Source organism: Athene noctua, chromosome 2 (assembly GCF_965140245.1).
Source record: "Athene noctua chromosome 2, bAthNoc1.hap1.1, whole genome shotgun sequence".
Lineage (NCBI taxonomy): Eukaryota > Metazoa > Chordata > Aves > Strigiformes > Strigidae > Athene > Athene noctua.
In genome coordinates, this window is record NC_134038.1 from 160,729,668 (window position 1) to 160,750,769 (window position 21,102).

A 21,102-nucleotide genomic window follows, 5' to 3' on the forward strand; every position below is an offset into this window, starting at 1 on the left:
TATATTGTGGACATTCTCAATGGCTCTGTTCAAATTGTTGCTCAAATGAGGCAGAAGAAAATAGGCTGTATCCCTGAAGGGCTCAAGAGAGCTAGAAGAAAGTAGTGTTACTGTTTCTCCTTTACAGATGGGACATCTAAGGCCAATGGATTTGATGGGTAGGGAGCCAGTGTCAGAGGCATAATCTGGGAACGAGCAGTCTGGCGCAGCATTGTCCCCATGAAGTCAATCAATCAGTAATGCCACTTACTTCTCTTCATGCCTTTCCCTAGTGCTGCAGGAATGGGATCTGCTGAGCAGTGGGTGGAAAACATCTGTCTCGCAAAGATTTTGCATCCTTAGAAACCACGGTCTCAGCGATTTCTGCATGACAAGAAACAACTTTATTTCTGTCCTTGTCCAATTTCACGGCTAGAGCCCACAAAATCTTATCAGTGTGATTAAGTGTGCTGACTTCAGTAGTCAAGCAAATGAAGGTTTCCAGGATCTGGCTCTATTTTCTGTATTTCAAGAAGCTGCAAGTTAAGAGAACGTCTCTTCCCAGCTGAGCTTTGTCATGAACTTTGGTTTTTTACCTTAGGTGTGCTTACTAGTAGTACATCACTTCTTTCGTATCACCATGAAGAATCCCATCTAGTCTCCTTTTCTTTGTTGAGTTGGTTTTTCAGCCTTCATTATAAAACAGAATAGAGGAAGGTTTCTCCTGCTCAGGCCAAAAGACCCCTTCTCTCCCGTTTCTCCTGTAATCTCTTGGGGATTTTGTACACAAGCTTCCTTTAGCTCTGCCTCTATCTAGTACAGCTGAGAAAATATGCTCCAATAAATAAAGCAACATCCTAAAAGCCCTGGAATTATCCCATTTATACCTCCAGCAACTAATGACTTACACCAGCTTAATTAATCCACTCAGTATTGAAGAATTTGGTTTTCCCTTGCCACTCTTCCAGAGTACAGGAATTAAACTCAGCCACAGCCACTGGGGTGGAAGAGCAAGGAGGAAAGAAGCCACCACTGTAGTTAATAGCGCTGGCTGATACATCCTGCAGTCGCTACCAATACTACCTGTCTCACCAGTCTTCATTTTAAGTGCCAGGGGATTTAGGGGGGGGGGGGGTGGAAGCTGGTGGAGAAAGTGGCCAGCGGGTGCAAGAAGGAATGTTGTAGCAGCACAGCACAAATGTGATGCCTTTGTCACAACTCTGAAGGTTACTGAGAAAAAAAAAACGGTAGAGGAAAGTTCTTATAAGGCTTTAAAAAGCCCAGTGGTTTTCCATTTCTTTTATGACTGTGAAGTAACTTAGGCTGTTATAGGGTGAGTCCCCTCTGAAAGACCATAAATCACAGCAACCTGGCTGTATTACATCAAATTAGGAACTATGGGTCGAGGAGAAAGTTGTTAAAATCTTGATGGATTTGGGAGATAAATAGCTGTGTCTGCACTGGGACAAGTAATATTTACGTAGACAGATGAAATGCTGAGTTCAGGATGCAGTAGTTTTCAGGGACTGTACACAGCACTAATTTTCCAATAAGTAGAGAAATATTTCAGAGGCTACAACGGCTGCTAGATTCCATCTGACATATCCATAACATCTTGAGGCAGTTCATAACACAAGGTCACATTTCTCATTTTGGTTTCTGTAAGCAGAAGAAAAACGATTCAGGAATGGAAAAAGTGATTGTTTAGATTCCATAAAACCTGGATTACTTATGTTGGGTGTCATCATAAAATTCCACATTAAGATGGTTATATTTAGTCCTGGAAGGATATTTGTCATAGGCTTTGTTTCTTCTTTGACTTGTGAAATGAATCAGAAAATCACGTGAGATTTGAAGAGTACAAGCTGATCTGTCATTTTCTTCCCCATTTTCTTCCATTACTTTATCCCACCAGACTTGATATTGAAGGATTTGTGTGGGAAATATTTTTTTAAAAGAAGGGGATAGATGAAAATCTACACTTCTCTTGCTTCTACTTTCTGGTGTAGGAAAATAATTGGTTAGCCATTCCTCAGACTGTAGATTCTATCCTCTCAGCCAGTTTTTTGCTGTTAGGATGCGCATGGAGGACTAGCCATCATAAAGTAGCATGGCAAACCAGAATTTTTAGTAAGAGATAATTTGAGAGACCACAGTCACATTCTGAAATAGGTCTTTTAATTTCACATCCTTATCAGGAGAAGCTGCACATGCTTTGTTGCATTAGCATGTAAAAATTCATATCTGAGTGGTAAAGCATGATGAGATGAGGTCTTGGGTGCTAGATGAGTTTTCTGTTGAGCACCCAAAGAAAGAAGCCCAGTGCAAAGCGAGATACGTCTCCTGTGACCGTAAGCAAGCTGGTGGTTCTGCTGTGCATGTGCATCCTCCCTGTGCTTAGTTACACATCTGAGCAAACAAATCAAGCTGTAGGCAGACAGGGAACGCTAACAAAGCTGGGCGCCCGAGATCCGGGAACTGGTATGTACAGCACTTCCAGCGTGTCCAGGACACCAGGATGCACATTCTTGCATGGGAGCCCAATGAACTCACAAGACCTTCCAGATGCTGGGTCTTGGAGCACTGTGTTGGCCCAGAAACAACGCAAATACACAAGGGAAGATCAGAGTAACAAAAACAAACAAACAAAAACAATAAAATGAGTAGTTTCTTTACCTCTTCCTCCCTCAGACCTAGATCAAGTTATGAGATAAGATCTGCAACTCCACCTGCCATTTTGAAATTTTTATGGTTCCTCCTCTCAGTGAGAGGGAATTCAGAGCAGTTTTCCTGGCACAGACTCCCTCCTTACCCTCTACTTGACCTCTTCTGGAGTTGTTTTGGGATGATCCATTTTCTTTGAGTCAGCGCAGGGAGCGGATACCACAAACTGGACTTTTCTCCTTGCTGTGCTCTGTTTTTCAGGGGTGATGTAAGCCTCTCTGTAATGCTCTCCTTCCTCAGTAGACACCACAAAGACCACAATTCCCATGAAGCACATACATCTTGTAGCCCAGCAGCACTTAGGGAATGCACGGTGCCTCTCACGCCCGTTAGACCATCAAGTGAATGCAATCACTGTGTTTTCATCTGTGTTGCTTTTTGCATTGGACTGCCAAAATGAATTTCAGGCATTTCAAGCTCAAATGAAGGGTGAATGACTTGCTAGTAGAGTTTCTGGCTCTCTGGATAACTGTCGTACCTGTTTACATTACCGGTAATATAAGACCTTACATTCTGAGAGAAAAGTATCATGGACATATACCAACAGACTATAGCTGAAGGGGGTTCTGTCAAATCCTGTTTTTTGATGGGAGTGTGTATCTGCTACCCAGGTTTTCCATTGCAATAGAAAGTCCGGAAATTGGAATCTTTTACTTATCAGGAAACAAGGATTATGCAGAAGGGTCTGCAGAGACACATTTCCAAGTGGCTTTCTGCCCTTGTGCAGGGCAGAGGCTTCTTCTGTCCTCCATGGTCAGCCCTGAGCTTCTGCACTAACACAGATGTCCACACAGAGACAAAGAATCCAGATCCATTTGAATTTTGTGTATCTATGTCCTCCCCCAATTCTACCACATGATAGAAAGTTGTTTTAAAATATTCTTTAAATTGAGTTTGCATCATACCTGTGCCTCTAGAAAAAAGATTTTGGAGCAAGGACATTGACTGATATTTAATAGAGTGTATGACTATTATAAATTCCTATGCTAATACTTGGACTGCTCTGAAACACAACCTTTTCAATCAGTAGCACTCTTCTTACTTGGAATTATGCAAGTATGTATGCCAGAGCTAATACGTCTGTAATGTTCATTTGTTTTTACAGGTGCAAAGGGCCAGGTCTTGAAGGTTGTCCAAATGGGTGAGTACTTCATCTGCTACAATTAACGACAGAGCTAGAAAGAATGCATCTGTGTTTATATTTCCATCCTGGACACTGCAAGGCTGAGACTAAAGTTTTAAGTCTTCAGCTCTGTACAGGAAAGTGACAGATTAGAGCAGGCTCCAACCTATAAAAATTATTTCAAGAACTGAGAAATATTCTTACTGGAACAAGACTCTGAAACTTTGTTCTGCTTAGCTTGTCTGTTGAGGTGAGACTTGGAATCTGTTACTGGAGAACAACAGGAAGAGCTGGGAAAAGAAAGGATTAAGGACTAGTGGCAGAGAGAGATGTTTAGGATTGATATGGTTACCTGAATCACAGGGGCATCACCTCAGAGACCCGGGGGGGGTCTTTTCATTCCTATGATCTGTACATCTCCAATGACTCTGTGCACAGATGGACATTAATTCTTCACACTAGATCTTGCATTGCACTGTTTGGCCTCATGCTTCCCTGTCTAAGAGAGAGGGATTTCGTTTCTGGACACAAAGTCGTGTTACAGCAAGACGAATTCAGCCTAGAAGTACTGTTGAAATGTGGCTCTATTTAATAGTAATCCCTGGGGCAACTTAGAAAGAGCTGTGATGGATCTCCAAGTAGAGACCGAAAAACAACCTTGGAAAACTGGTTTTTCTTTTCAACTTAAATTTGAAATTACCTAGGCTCTAATAAAGAGGCAGCAATCTGTACATACAGTGTGGATCGTTTACACATTACCTGGCCTCAGACATTTGTACCTGGGGAGAAGGGCTGATGATCTGAAATTCATTGTGACCCTTACATTGTGGTCTCCCCAATAACGGTGACATGTCAGCTTCATTGCTGGTATTATGCCTTCTTGATATCGCCTTCTCTCCGTGTGCTTCGTGTATCTGATCACATGCAGGCTGCCCGTGGCTGGCATATGTAGGCATCACAGATTTGATGCTCATGTGCTTGGTGAGCTTGTGAGAGGGGGGAGAAGCCTCCTTGCTTAAGCTATGAGCATCAGCTCCATTTGCAATTTTGAGAGAAGAGTGAAGACTTTGAGCAGGTAACTAGATGGGGAACTTAAAAATGCCCAAGATATTTGAAATGTCAAATAGGCTTAAGTGGATGTCCACAGTGTGTGTTTGATCATAACCTAAGGTTTCATGCAACCTCTGTAAGGTTTTTTTAAAAATCTTACACCTAAGCATTTTGTTTCTCTTTCTGCATCCCCTCCTGTCTTGCAGCTCCAAAATCCCATCTATCGCAGCTGGTGTTGTTGGAGGTCTCCTGTGCCTGGTGGTAGTCGGTTTGGGTATTGGCCTTTACTTGCGGAGGCGCCACATCGTCAGGAAGCGGACCCTGCGCCGTCTGCTGCAGGAGAGGGAGGTGAGCGCCGTGGGCACAGCTGCAACACTGGCTGCTTTGTTTGGAGAGATGGGTGCCAGCCTCTTCATACTAGAGAATTACAGCACCGTGCATCTGCCTCGTAACTCAAACGAGCCCTTGGGTTGGGAAACACGGCGTCTGTCGTGCTAGTCTGGAAAGAGGTGTTGTGTACAGCACCTTCTCACTTCATCTCAAGTGTGATTCCTCTGGATATAGTTTTCAAAAGCTTTAGAGGATTTAAATGTCTAAATCCCAATGAAAATCATTGAGCTTGTCTACTCAGAAAAAATTACACCTTTAGGGTGAGGTGCAATGTGCTTGCTGATCCATACCACCTTCCTCAGCCTTGAATCATTTCTCCCTCCAGACGAGCCTGAGGCTGCTGTGGCAACTCGGGGCACTTTTGAAAATTTTACCCCCTTGATCACACATATGTCTGATCCTGCAGAAAAAAAATGAGAGAGAAAGGAGAAGAGGGAAAGGAATTGAGGGAGTGTTTTTGTCTTGTCTTTGGTTTGTTTTTAGCACAAACACCCCACAAAGCCATCAAAGTGAATGGTTCACCCTGTTGGGCATGAACAAGTTTTCTACACTGCTTTTTGTTTTCTGCATGGTTGTGCGTGCGCTACAGCATCACCCTCTGGGTAACTCACATATGAAATAGCAAAATGCATTACCCTGGATTAAAGCCGCTCTGTTATGATTAGCCCCCTTCTCTTTCTAGTCCAATCCTAGTAAATAATTATCAAACTTTATTTAGCATTCTGCTAAAAGCTCAGTTGCAGCTTCCTTCTGTGCTCACTGGCTTTGCAGAATCAGCTATAAAATCCTTTAAAAAAAAAGCTGTCCTGTTTTTTAAGGCACTAGCTAACAATATTTTACATACCACTGTATTCTACAGTTGTGATAGTAGAGTTCGGTTTGTGCTTGGCTCATGTGGCCTGCTCAAATGAGGAAATTTCATCACAACAGAAAGGTTGCTGGCCTGCTAAAATCAGATTGTATCTAGCTAAGTACAGTTTTATTCAAAGGAAAGGAAAAAGAAAAAGCACTAAGGGAAAAAGCTGACTTACGCATCAAAGAAGTGTTAAATATCTGTTTGGAGGGTGTTACTGATGTTTGCAATAACGCTTGGATCAAATTTTGAAAACATTGATAGTCAATTCAACATCTTTTTATTGAGAAAAGACTCACTCTTGGAGTCTCTATTGCTGATTGTAAACCCTGCAGTTTGGGGGAGCTACTGGTACCATGGGAATTTCATCCAATTAAACAAGAGCAGACCTGAAATGTTGCAGGTGATTCTTGCCCATTATTTAAAACACGTCTATAATTTATTTGCAAGTTCAAAAAAAATAATCTTCTTTAGGATCTGTGGTAATTACATTGTTCTTCATGCCATGTGTTTTAAGGCTTTGAAGTTAAAGCCTTCATACGAATGGTAGTATTCCTTCATTCTCCTTCAAAATGGCAGTCACCACTCTGCAATTGATTTTACCTCTGAAATTTGGTGTGACTTTAGATACTTACTGCTGCAAATCAGAGTGGAGCTGTCCTCCCATAAACTTCACATGGAATAAAAAGTTCATTATTTTAAAGGAAGGATTCATTTGCTTCCCTAAAGCGTGCTGCTTGCTGTCCTCCTAGACTGTATATCCTTCTAACATCATCTTCTTTCTGCACCAGCTTGTTGAACCACTGACACCCAGCGGGGAGGCACCAAACCAGGCTCATCTGAGAATTTTAAAGGAAACAGAATTTAAAAAGGTCAAAGTTTTAGGCTCTGGAGCTTTTGGCACTGTTTATAAGGTAAGATCACCATGTTTCTCTTCCCCTTTTCATCTTGCTCCCTCATGCAGAAGCCACCCAGACAAAGCATGAACTGGGAGCTGTGATCGTTGTGTAATTTTTTTTTTTAAACTAGATTTTATAGCACATATGTATTGAATGGTGGAGAGAGGACTCAATCATCATTATTTGAGTTATGGATCAGGTTACATGAGAAGTTTTACATAAAATGTTGCCAAAGTCATACTGCTGAACCTGGAGGAGAAAGATCTCAACTTAAAAACTACCATAGCCAAATATACCCTGTTGTGAATATTAGGGAAAAAAGAAATGCACTTTGGTCAGCTCAGTGCTAAGCCATTTTTCTGTGTGGTCCGGGGTCCTGTTGTTATAATTGTCAGTCACTCTTTCATTAGAACTGACTCAGAGGTGTGGAATTGTCTACACACCTTCGGCTGAGTAGGTCCACAAGGTATTTTTTCTCTTGGTGTTTGCTTATCCTCTGTGTTTCTTCTTCATCAAGTTCCGTTTTTCTGTGCTACTCCTTTTATTCAGGATATGTATTTCAGGCTTTGCCAGTAGTACTGAAACATAAACGGTAGATTCATATTTCATATATGTCTTTATAAAGCTTTATATTCTGAAGCAGGCTTTCAGCTATAGCTAGGAATTTCAGGGACACAAATCCCATTGACTTCTGAAAATGTGCATCTGCACTGCTAGGTACTTGAGCAGTGTCCTCGCAGTGCCATGCCGTTCACCTGCCACCTGAATGGCCTTCTGACACTATAAATGGAGAGCACCGGACCAGTCAGATATAAACCCACCTGCCACTGCATACATTTAGGACTGGATTATTTCTACAGTACAGATACCATCTTGTTTTCATGAAAAAATGCCAGTTCTTTTCATCTCATGATTTATAAATGGGAAATGGCAAGGTTTTGTACATGCGGTTGCTGTGATGCACTAATTAATTAGATTTCCATCCACAAAAGTTGCTTTTTATGCACCTCTTGGGATACTTATACAGAGACGGTAATGAATGTGTTTTTTCAAAAAAATATGGTAGAGGTGACTGAAAGAGAAATACCACTCATTCCATTAACAGGATTTTGTTAACTCCCGCAAGACTCGGTTTTTGCATATTTTTGTTGTCTGACGTGTCTTCCCATTGCTCAGAATATTTAAGTCTACTCAGATGTAAAATGTATACATGACTGTGAGAATTAACCTGTTAGATATGAGACGGAGTAACTCTTTGTACTTCTTTTTTGGTAGGGACTTTGGATCCCAGAAGGGGAGAAGGTTAAAATTCCTGTTGCTATTAAAGAGTTGAGAGAGGCTACATCACCAAAAGCCAACAAGGAAATACTTGATGTAAGTTTTCATGTTTGTTTTGTCAAATTGTCAGTGGTCTGCGGATTTTCGTCTGTATCAGCTAAAGGGATTTCAGGATTTTGGGTGAGAAGAAACATTTTACACTCCAAACTGCATTCTCTATCTAGAAGTACTGGGCTCTGCAGCCCAGTCTGTGAAGCGCTTTTGTGTCTCCTCTGAACACGTTGCTCACGGTCCAAATACTGAAGTTATACTTGTGGGGTAGCACCTAAGGAAAGGTCAGGACCTTACATTTACAGCTCATTCTGTTTTCTTTATTCTGATGTTTCAGGACTTAAATTGTGGCATTCATTGTCATTATGGCAGTAGAACTAAAAGCATTAACAACATATTTAATGAGTTTTGCATCCTGACATTGCAGATTGTCATAAGCTGCAGTAGAACTAAAACCATTAACAACATATTTAATGAATTTTGAATCCTGACATTGCAGATTGTCATAAACTAGTTGCTTGGTTACACAGGATTAAATTAACTGTAAATCCAAAAGAAAAAAATATCCCAGCTGTCTGATTTCTTTGCCATGAAAAGCAAGAATTTATCTCTCTTCCTGAAAGAGGCACGGGAATTTTATCCTCTTGCTTGGATACAGCTCATCACTTTAGAATATGGGGAAAAAGGCTATGGGACACTGTTTCAGGAGTTTATAAATGTGTGAGTTTACAAGGGGTGAGCCAGCGTCCTGAATACAAAGTTTCTTGAACTTGGAATAGCTAAAAATCTGAACTCTGATGCTAGATCTGAAGCCACACAACATAAAGCACAAAGGATATATATATACAAGGAAAGGAAAATGTACAGTGCAGAGAGGAGCACTCAGATGTTCAGTATACATTCATTTAATCTTTCCTGCACTGTGGTTCAGTCCTCAGTGACAAGAAATACGGGGTGGGTGGGTGTGTGAGGGGGTGTGTGTGTGTGTGTTTGTTTGTGTGTCCCCGCTGTTCAGCCCTTCGAGCCCCAAGCTGGAGCCTGCTGGGTCACTCTGGAGGACTGGTCAGCCCAGGGACTCCCCAGGCAACACAGTGTATTTGGTACAGATGAGGTCTTTAAGCTTCTCCTTGCTAGACCCACACGAGTGTGCCTTTAGAAAGCATAGGTTGGAAGCCTGGATTTGGCAGGGGCTTCATCTATCAAGTGCTTGTTTGCAGGGACAGGGCGCACATCCCCAGTACCTCCCTGTAAAGTGCAGGTCCACAGCTAGGGACAGCCTGTTTGCATGGAAATGATGGCCCTTCAGCCATGGGGAAAACCGTGGGGTTTTTTTTATTTTGGTAGGAACTGAACCACTTTAGCAGGAAATTTGTAAAAAAATAAAATCCAGCTTTGGACAGCAAATGACACCTCGGGTAGGAAGACGCATCTCAGATGGTTCAAACTGGCAAAGATCTTAACAAAAGTGAGAAGTGTCAGGATTAATGGCTGTGAACAAACCTACCTGTGCTACTGATGATAACGCACACTGGATTTTTCCAATCACCCTGAATAAACAGTTTTATTCCAATACATTACTTCAAGAGATCCTGTGTTATGTACCATATGATTTGATATGTATATTGCAGCGATGCAAAAGAATGGGTGGTCCATCTCAGAATCCACACACAAAGCAGTATCCATCCCGATGTTAGTTTATTTAGACTCCAGGCCAGTCTCAGCCCTTCCCCAGGTCCCCAACCTCTGGCCCTGGTCCCTGTGCCTGGCCTGCCTGTGGGCAGGCTGCCGTCCCTCCCTTCGCTGGTGTTCCCTGATTGAGGACCTGTCAGAGATGCTGCTCAGCTGCCTGCCCTTAGCTCTGCCCCTCTGCCCCTCCCTCTTCACAATGATAAGGAGCGTAACACAGTCTTCACAAAGGATGCTTTGGACTTAACGGCATTAAATCCCTGTATGCTGCCTTCAGCAGATCAAGATAGTCACACCACGGGGCAGGGGCAGCAGATGGTTAAGACTGTGTGCTCTTAAGTGATATCAAAGTACTCTCTGTTTTCAAAGAGGTTTCTGTAGCATATTCCACACATTATCTTTTATTTTTCTTTGAATTAGGGGACTTAACAAAAAGCTCTTGCTTTTTATCAGTCCTGTCCATTTTTTTTGATTATTTGGTTACTGGAATTCATTCTATATTTCAGAAGAAAATTTTAAAAATCCAAAACCAGTGAAGGAAGTCAGAGGGATGATTCCAAAAACGCCTCTCGAAACAGTTTTTTGCTACACAACCAACTTTTCAAGGTCACTGAAACCTCAGAGATAATAATGTCCAATTAAAAATAATTTGTCTTACAGAAGCACACTAGGTATAGAACAAGCACAGCAGCTTTAGCTCATATAATCCAGGCGAGCTCTCGCTGGCTTTATTAGGGTAGGGCTAATTCAGAAGATTGTTGTTGAATACCAAGCATACTTGGAGCAGGTCAGAGCGTACCGCAGAGATTTCCAAGATAAACAGTTGAAACAAAGGCCCACTTTAATGTCTTGGTCTACTTAGAAGGACCCACAACCGCACAATAGCTCCCTTCTGCTCCCTGTGAGGACGCAGTGGCCTATTTTACTCTGCAGTATCAAATGTAATAGGCAGCGTCAATGCTTGGGACGGTCTCCGAAAGTTGTGTGGCCTCAACACCCACCCCGCTCTTTCAGCATCCCAGTTCTCAGCCCCCAGGTCAGCCCCGCGCGGGCTGCGCGACACATGGGCAGTGAGAACAGCTCTGACTCTGCAGAGTTTTCCCATACACACCTCTGAAATGAATACAATATGGAACTGAATCCCAACAGGAAGCAAGGCAAGGAACAGACGCCCTTCATCAGTACAACGGCTTAGTTTGGAAGCCTAAGGAGACTTAGCATGTTATATCTACATGGTTGAATAGCATCTTCTATTCTTGCTTTATCTTTCCTCGGGTTACCCTATAGAATAGGTGTTAGCCTTAACAGAAGGACTGGTTTTCAATGCCCTGCTCACATCCTGCAGTAGATTGAGGAGCCCGTACCCAGTTCTGCTGGAGATCTTTTTTAACCTGGCTGCCTGCAGACCCCTTTAATCCCAAAGGCTCCAAAACAAGGATACCAAATGCAGAATTAGTACCTCAGAATAAAACTGCATTACATCATGTTTTGCTTAGGCTGGCACGTCAAACAACAATACCAAGGCCACAAAGTATTGCTTAAGAATTGGGGTTGCTTATTTCTTGAACGTCATTACTTTAATAGCTTTGTTTAATAATAGTTCTTACCAGCTACACAGCTATGTGACATCTGTGGAAAGCTTGTTAGATGATGAGTTAAGTGCTATGGTATTTCATTTCTTAAACTCTTAGAAAGTGCAGATTTGCTCCTTTCCCTGCCACAATTGTGTCCTGACTATTATTTTAGGCTTTGGGGGGCTGCTAGCCTAATGTTGAATTGCTAAGGGATGATTACTTGGTGTCACTCCAGATGCTGAGTTAAGATGCTGACCTAAAAGCTCACTGCTTGGAAAAATTCCCATTTATTACCCATTGTGTTGATTTTCAATCAAATGGCTTTAAAAATGTCTAGAAGTGATCATACTGTAAATCATACACAAAGTTAATTTTAAAAACCACAACTTTAGCTCTAATTTTTTCCCCCTATTGGAATCCATTCTTGGAGCTTGCACATGACAGTGGATGATAGTATAGGATTCAAATCTAAATCATAAGTAGTTTTTGCATGCAAAACCCATGAAGTCAGGGGTTTTTACCCTGTGGCCATGTTAAAGGATGTATTCAGTGTCTCTGGACCGTACTGCACCAGCCTCTGAAGGGCCCTCTCCGTTCCTACAAAAGAACAAGGGAAGAGGAGGTACTTTGAGTACCTTAGATAGGTACCTAAGGTTACTCAGGGAGAACCCAGGCTTGAAAGAAGAGCTTTTCACATATTTATGAAAGTCAAACCCAAAATTCCAGTTGACCAAAGGGTTTATCATGCTTTGGCTCCCACCTTATAAACACATTCCTGGTACCATTTGCATTGCTGTATGGGACTAAAGCAGCTTTTCAATTTGAGGACAATATTTTCAGCAGTGTTGCTTAAAGACAGGCTTAATTTATGTATTGAGACTTCTGAAGAGGTGAACTGATTACTAACCTCTTTGATTGACATGGACTGAAGAACAACATGGTCAAAGAATCCTTGTCTCTTAAAAAGTCAAACTGTTGGTCCCATCCTAGATGACAACTTTTGACTTTCTGGGTTAGTACTAACCCTGACAGAGGGAGAGAGGTCTCAAAAGTACTGATTTCCAGTCAGTTTTGTGGAAGGATTTGTGGAAAAAAAAAGCTGTATGACACATGTTCACGAGATGTATTGCCCTTGCAATTAGGAGCTCAAAATTATGAAATCCCATCAGTTTCCAGTTGATGATTAATTTATTAATTCCTCCTAGGTCCATAAGTTTTGTTCCCAGGAATTTATGTCCCATATTTGCTTGGTGTACCATTAGTGGGAGACCAGCTCTTCAATGGCATCCCAGTGATGCTTCAGTGCTCAAAATCTGGACTTTCCACTGAGTGGAAAAAGCTTGATCCACAGAGTTGGAAATACAAGTATTTTATATGTGATACGGGGCACAGAGTTTGCATATAGTATTTTAGCAACCTCTTGAATGACCAATTTATTTTATACTGCCTCCAAACACTTCTGTCATGCCAAAGGGAATGTTTCACATTGCTTTTTTTCTTTCTCAGGAAGCTTACGTGATGGCTAGTGTTGACAATCCTCATGTGTGCCGCTTGTTGGGAATCTGCCTCACTTCTACTGTTCAGCTCATCACACAGCTGATGCCTTACGGCTGCCTCCTTGATTACATCCGAGAGCACAAGGACAACATCGGCTCCCAGTACCTTCTCAACTGGTGTGTGCAGATCGCAAAGGTAAGAGGACTGTCACACCACCACATCAGTTAAAACTTAGACTCTAACATGGAGATCTGACAGCGCATAATGTATTTCTTTACTTACTTGTCTCTTTAAGTCTTGATGGTTCTTGAACCAGATGGTTCCTAGAGACTTTATACGTGACAGTAAGCAGTAAGCAATTACTTGGTCTTAAACAAGTTTTCAAGCTGCTGTGCAAACTTAACTATTCTTCAAAATGCTCCCAGTTAGTGTAATATTATCACCAAGGCATTTATGTCCAAACCAAACACCCTGTAATGAAACAATGTGATGCAACGAAGCTGTGGTGGGGAAGGGAGTAGAATTTGGTAACTGCCATACCAAAGTGCTGCTTCCATCAGTGGATTTCATTGGGCTGTGCCACAGGGCAAATGGTGATGTCGTCCTTATGTGCCTTGGAGAATGACCCTGATTTTTCAGGATGAAATCTCTGAGGCCTGGGAATCAAAACTGCTGATTAATAAATACCAGCTCCATTCTAGCACAGGATGGTTGTGACTAAAAGACATTCAGGCATCCCAGGGCTCTTCTGTAATTTACATGCACTGAGCTGGTGCCTTTAATCTAATTGCAGTGGCCATAGTGCCAAATACAAAAGACTCATTATCACACCTGGCACTGTTTGCTGAAGAGAAGAGCGGCAAAGGAGACTGAAGTAAAGCCCCTAGGCCTTAGCACCAATATGCTGTGTTTGGAAGGTAGTTAGCCATTTGCAAGCATGGAAGAATGGAGCAAAACCAGCAAAAAAGTAGCTGCAGTTTTTTGGCAATTTGTTGTGTGAGATGGCAGTATCCGCAAAACCTGGCTGCTTTAATGCTTATTTCGGGCATGACAGTTTGCAAGCTAACCACACACTTACAGCCTTATCGGTCCCTCGAGACCTTGTATACATCCCAGGCTTGCCCAGCTGTGGTTTGCTTTCAGGAAACGTGCTGAGGACCTTAGAAATGTATCCACCAAAAGTATACAGAGCGCATTTTTCATCTCAGTGTGTGTACTTTTTCACAGTGTGCTCCGCAGCAAGTGAATTTTAATTTATACGTCCACCCGGGATGTGAACTGCCTTTTTCTGACTCTTTTGCTCTCTTGTTTAAAATCAATTACTGCTCTGTCCTGGTTTCGGTCCCTTTGGAGGATGAGCTGGAGGCCACATTTCCCTCCTCCTTCTCCTCCTCCTCCTCGTTAATTTTTAAGGTGACAAAATCAGTCCCCAGATTGATCCTTGGGGCATCACTTGCCCAAAAGGCTGCTATTCACAATTGTTAACTTCTGTTTGATTTTTTTCGTGTCAGTTCAACGTTTGCCTGTAGCAACCTCTATCCTCTCCAGCAATGCCTGAACTTCAACGTACTCCTTTGTGCTGCTCTACACTGAAGTTCTCCTCAAAGTGCTCATAAATCAGGCATATGGCTTTTTCCCACCAATGTGTCTGGTGTTACTACTCTGAGAAAGTCATGCCAGCTTTTTGGACATTCTCCGACTCTTTAAAAAGTCACTTTTGGAGCAGGGAAAAAAATTGAAACAAATGTATTTGTGTCTGGTAACTAACCAGCAGGAGGCAAGTTCCCTGGGAAGATTATTTTTGTTTCTGTTTTAACAGCTTTGAATTAAGTTTTCTTTGCATCTATAAACATTTTCTCTGAGGTGTGGAGTCCTGTCTTTCAGACGAGACCTTATGACAGAGCACAGACACTCCACATGCAGAAACACTGTGAAGTAACTCTTTGAACACATTGGTCTCACACTTAATGATGAAAAAATGGCTTAAATCCCAGGCCTGCACACAATTACAGATCTGCTGAACTTCCTAGACAAGCAGTTCAATGTCTTCGGTGTACAGTTATGCACGTGCACAAGTCTTTTAGCTATCAGCATCTTAAACAGCTTAGTGTAAAACTGACGTTCTGCCTTTCAGCATCTTTGAGTCTTAATAAGTCCTGTAGCAAGACATGTTTAGCAGGAAATTTTTTGTCCTACTGGGGCTAGATTATGTGATCTTTTTTTTTTTTTTTTTAAGATAGACTGCTTTCTGTCGACAGCTCAAGATTTTTTGTTTCAAAAGCTGTGCTCGTTAAAGATCTATTTGTGTAATTAAATGCATGCTCGTAGTTGCATTGCGCCAGTTTGTTTGGGTAGTTTGTTTTGGCAACATTAACAGCGCATGGGTGAAGTTCTGCTGAGGGACTTGAGTGGAGGATTCGATGGTGGTCCAGATTAGCAATGGGCTTAGGAAGGGAGTGGAGGCTGGAAGGGAATTATTCCCTCCAGTGCTCTGTCATTCCATCAACATGATCATTTTGGTGTTAACTTTGTAGGTTGAAAGTACTTTTTTATTAATTGTCTCTTCATAAAAATACAAGCGCACAAGCTGCTGCCAGCAGAAAACTATCAACTGGGAATAATTGTGGTTTTTAGAAAGGATCTTGCAGGAAGTGTAGAAATCATTAACTTCTTGATTTCATACACCAAGAGATTGGAGTTAAGGGAAAGGGGAATAATCTCTGTGGTCAGAAGTGCAGCTGTTAGATTCATACCTTAAAAGTCAAACTGGCACAATTGGTCATACTTTTCCATCAGAGGCAGTTGTACCAAAAAGCACGTATGCTATGGCAAACCCAGTCTAATCATGGGAGGCAGTGAAACTGGAAGAACTTGCGTTTTCAAAGAGGACTTGAAAATAGATGCAACTCTGAGCTCAGCCATAAAACGAATTTTTAAATTTTATTTCCTTTCCTCACCTTTGCGGTGGGATGCCTCATTGTTAGCAGGGAGAAGGCAGAGTACACTGTTACAAGATGCAGAATCAGCAACTTTTGAGCAATTAATTTATTTTTGCTTGAACTCTTCTCTCAGGTCACTAGTCTCTCCATACTATCTGTAGGGTTGTCCTGTGTGCATATGGAAGGTGATAGTTAAATTCTCTACTGTACTTTCCTGAAATCACCGGGGTTGCACAAATGCAGCTGAAAGAAGAGTTTTCTCCCTTATTTGCAAGTCCTCTCCCAGTTTTATATTTCTTGAACTGAATTCCAGAGGAACCACGTCCCCTGCTATACCTGCTACTGCCTCTTTTTTCTCCATGACTCCCGTGGCACATGGACCCACAAAAAGGTTCCTGGAGGGTAATAGTTACTCCTTCAAACTGCACAAGCACATGTCATCACCCTGCAATAAGCATCACATAAATCAAAGCAGCAAACCTTTTCCTGAAGAGGGGAGAGGTTACCACATGTTTATAGTGGTGTGCAGAGCGTTACCCCAGAGCAGCTGATGTTTGGTTACTCCTTTGTGCACCCAAGTTCAGAGCGTGTGATGCCAATACATGGTCTGTCAATTGTAGGGAATGAACTATTTGGAGGAGCGTCGCCTGGTGCACCGTGACCTTGCTGCCAGGAACGTCCTTGTTAAGACTCCTCAACACGTGAAAATCACGGACTTTGGGCTGGCAAAGCTGCTTGGTGCCGACGAGAAGGAGTATCATGCAGAGGGAGGCAAGGTAAAGCGCATCGGAGAAATGAGCCACTGTGTGTTCATCCGTGTTTGTGCTTGCACACCAGCCTTACACACAGGGTAAAAAAAGAGAGTGGCTTTTTCAAAGTGCTCAGCTGCTGTCTCAGTGTGCTGCCTTTGAAGCCTGTGGGAGTCCTCTGAAATCAGCCGAAGCAGCGTCAGGCCAGTGGGACTGCAGTGGGAGCGGAGGTAGCAGAGCAGCGAATGCTTTTGAAATTCCCACCCAGAATGTCTGGGAAAAAGCAAGATTATTAAAAAAACATTAAAAAAAAAAAAAAGCATGGCTGAATTCATCCGCATAGCCAACACCAATAACAGTGTGCAGTTTATGAAGAGAAAGGGAACGCTGTATATTTATAGCAGAAGAAAGACCTGTCAGACTTGATCCAACACGCCTTCATGTTGTTCTACGTGCTGATGGAGGGAATGTGTCCTGCTGAGAAATTAAAGAGAACTTGCTTGCAAATATTGCAAGAGATAATAAATGGAAACCATATGAGCGCTGATCAGTCTTTGTCCTATAGCTGGAGATTGGATTTGAGTCCTGTTATGATAGGAGAAGGTTAAAAAAATACTAATTTGACTGTTAAAAATATTGTAAAAGTAGTTTGTAAGAGATATATTTCTAATATACCTAATATTTTGCAAGTTCCCAGGTTCAACATAATAAATGAAAATAATAACAAGGGACTCAAAAGTTGCCTGCTCTTACCACTCAGATAGTTGCATTGTTTGTTGGTTGTTTTGTTTCCCTTCTGCAGCCAAACTATCAGTTTAAACACCACCTGGTGGTAAACATTGCTGATAAATTTTGGGTCAGCCTCTTAAGGCTTATTTGTGAATTTTCCTAGGTTCCTATTAAATGGATGGCCTTGGAGTCAATTTTACACCGGATTTACACTCATCAAAGTGATGTCTGGAGTTATGGTGAGTCTAAAACCAGTTAAAATCACTACAGATGGATTGGAAAATTGCAGGATTTGCTAGTGACTCAACACAGACCTTTTTTCTTCCTATTATGAGAAGAATGAGAGATTAAACATAAACAATGGGCCCAAATCACCTATGCAATAAAGTAAAATTACATGCTAGTGAGATATAAGATTTTGCAGAATATGATTTCAGATGATGAGCCCTCCCCTAAAAGGGGCTGCAGGTAGGAGACTCCGCTCCATTTGCTGAGGTTCTGCTGACGCTTTTCTTCAGCAACTTCACGTGAAGTATAACTGGGCTGACAATAAAGCCACATAACTAGAGGGAGGAGTTAAAACCATCAGCTACACTGTTGGTCAGTGTCAATCAGTGCAGCTCTGCTGTGGCCTAAAATGTTTGTTGCTGTCCTGGTATTGAGAGGACAATGCTAAAAGGGAAGCAAAGTGATAACCTCTTTAGAGAATTCGTTTTGTATGTGGTATAAGCTTGAAAGAGGAGCAGAAAGGAAACTTTTCAAAGCAACTTACTCCAAAAATTTCCACTCCATGAACTCTTACATTCCTGGAAAATATTTAATGCAGATTGTCAGATCCTGTGTCCTTTTAGAAAAAAGTACAGCCTCTGGTCCTCTTAATCCATTTATGTATCTTGGCATTCAAAATCTTGTTTTGTATCCTAAGCTACCAGACAATCACAACAGCTACATCACAAGAGTACGTGGTATGTCAGCAAACGACACTGAGGCAGCTGGTTTACACATCTGTCAAAAACTGTTCTTGCTTGTTTCCAGAGAGATTGTTTTGAAACAAAAATACAGCTTCCATTTTTAAAACCACTTGCTGGGTTGGAGTCAGGAGGCAGTAATGTGCATTTCCTTTCTGTGAGGCTGGGAAGTCTGTGGGATGTTCAACACTGAGATACTAGCTGAGATTTAAAAAAATCCACCAGAATGCCCCCAGGAAAAAAAAAAAAAAAAAAATCAGGATGATTTTAACCTGTTTTATTAATTTGTGAGAAAATGCTTTGTCTAGGTGGAGCTCTGGCAGTGCTTTGCCTCTGGGAAAGCCCTCTCCACTCTCGGCCTCTCTGCACCCAGGCCAAGCACCCCAGCTCTCAGCAAAGCCTGGCTCACAGTCTTCTCTCCCCACCCTGCAGGTGTGACAGTTTGGGAGCTGATGACATTTGGGTCCAAACCATACGACGGGATCCCTGCCAGCGAAATCTCCTCTGTCTTGGAGAAGGGCGAGCGTTTGCCGCAGCCCCCCATCTGTACCATCGATGTGTACATGATCATGGTCAAGTGTGAGTTCACATTTGGGGTTGTGGGTGCTCACTTAAGACGGAATAAGTAGTACAATTGCCTTTGTTATGTCACATTTGTATATGCTGAGTTCTTGGTGATGACACAGAAATAGGGTTATGTGGGAACAGTGGTGACACCAGAGTGTGTTCCTGCACCTTGAGCTTTAGCTACGAGCACAGGATATGGTCTCAATAGTCACTAATTCAGACAACTAATGTTTTTTCACCATTCACACCACTGGCTGATACTGTCAATTATTTTAAACCGGTATTGTCAGGCAGTATAAATCAGCATAACACCACCCACTTTACCAGATACTCTGGTTTTGGATGTGTGGAAAATGAAATTAATGTTGTCTTCTCCTCCAGGCTCCCCCTTAGTTCAGGAATATACCTCCTCCTGCAATCACACACATGGATTATGTGCTCCTTTCACTACAGGAGTGCTGTGAGCACAGGCACCACCATAATGGCAGATGCACATGAGGATGCAGAGTTCCTCATCTGATTTATTCCTCATTTTTGGATGGCTCCTTTTCAGCACACAGCTGTCGCTGTAAAGTAGTACAGAATTTGGGGGTCTCTGAAGTACTTTTCGGTCATTGTTAAGGCACATCAAAGGGCATCTGAGCCCCAAACTTCTTTTTCATCTATATCAGCTGCTAAAACATCACATTATTGTGTGGCTTTGCATGCATCTCTAGACCATGACTGCCGCAACCCTGCTCAGAACCAGTAGTGTCCGTGAGGATGGCAATAAGAAGCCCACTAGGTGGCATTTAAGACCTTCTCACTGGAGCAAAATGTACCTGTTCCTGAAATAGGAGCCACACTACCATGAACACCCCGTAGTGCAGCACTTCTGGGGAGTCCTGCAGTGCCCCAGTGTCGCTTTGTCAGGACAGGCACTGCACAGGGAGAGCCCGATCCTGTGCTCACCAGAGTCGGAACTGGATCGAGATGTGTACACCAGCTTGGGAGGTGCCCAGACCCAAAAGCAGTGTCCTAGAAACTCCTCCTCAGTGATGCTGAACCCCACTGACACCTCAGCCCTGCCAACATCTCCACTTGCAGCAGTCACATCTTTGAAAGTCAGGTCTTTGAAAGCTCTACCGTAGAGCATGTCCGCAGGGGCTGAGCCTTCACAAAGCTCAGCAGCTACATCCATTGTCTTTCCTTTGGGTCAATACAGATGTAGAAATCAGGCATTTTTCCAGACACCTAATCAGGTACCTGTTGCTTTTAAAACACCAATAGTGGAGTGTCCCCATCCCCTTTCATACTGTTACACTGAATTTAAATGCAAGAACATGAGGATCTGGGGTTTCAGCCTTCCTTCTGCCCCAGGACCTGGTTGCACATCTTTCACTGCTCTGATCACCCCGTGTTTGCAGGCTACAGCACAGACCATGTCGGAGCTGTGCCATTTTGTCTAAAGGAATTCAGGATTCCCAGTCATCTCTTTTATAAGCAGAGAGTATAAACTGAAATGTTCAAAGTTATTGCAAAGCAACTTTTAGGTTTTTTTATTTAAAAAGCAGTATTTAAACATGTGCAACTCAGAGATAAATTCAGAAATAGAGGATGATACTTCTGCAACAGCAGCAAACTCCCAAATGCTCCACTCTGTCTAAAAGGAAAAAGGCAGGGGATCATATTTCTAGCATGGTAAAAAGTCACTGGCAATGATGAGATTTTGCCTAATGCATATTTCAGATTGCATATTATCACTTCATTTCTCCATTGCTATGGATAAGCTGTTTCTTATTAGTTACTCCAGACACACTGAGCTTGACCTTTATTATTTTTAATTTTAAGCACAGGAGTCTATAACAGTTCATCTGTTAGTTGATAACAGAAAATGTGGGTTTCCTAAGTAATCTCACATGTTTAACCACCAGTATCTATATTCGGAATCTCTTCTAGCATTGATCCACACTAAGCTGCAGGACTTGTTTTTGTTAAAGTCCATTTACTAATTAAATACAGATTAGATATGTTTAATCTTTCAAAATGTCCCCAGTGAGGACGTTT

At 42.2% G+C, this 21,102-nt stretch overlaps 1 protein-coding gene across 2 annotated transcripts in view; it reads left to right on the forward strand.

Annotated features, from left to right (window-relative positions):
• The window catches only part of EGFR (epidermal growth factor receptor), a 166,165-nt gene that overhangs the window by 134,379 nt on the left and 10,684 nt on the right, over window positions 1–21,102 (forward strand). For both annotated transcript variants that reach the window (XM_074900889.1, XM_074900890.1), the window contains exons 16-23: window positions 3,809–3,844; window positions 5,083–5,224; window positions 6,911–7,033; window positions 8,294–8,392; window positions 13,114–13,299; window positions 16,664–16,819; window positions 17,685–17,760; window positions 18,922–19,068. In XM_074900889.1, coding sequence (XP_074756990.1) covers window positions 3,809–3,844; window positions 5,083–5,224; window positions 6,911–7,033; window positions 8,294–8,392; window positions 13,114–13,299; window positions 16,664–16,819; window positions 17,685–17,760; window positions 18,922–19,068 — 965 coding nt within the window. The remainder of the gene's footprint in view (window positions 1–3,808; window positions 3,845–5,082; window positions 5,225–6,910; window positions 7,034–8,293; window positions 8,393–13,113; window positions 13,300–16,663; window positions 16,820–17,684; window positions 17,761–18,921; window positions 19,069–21,102) is intronic.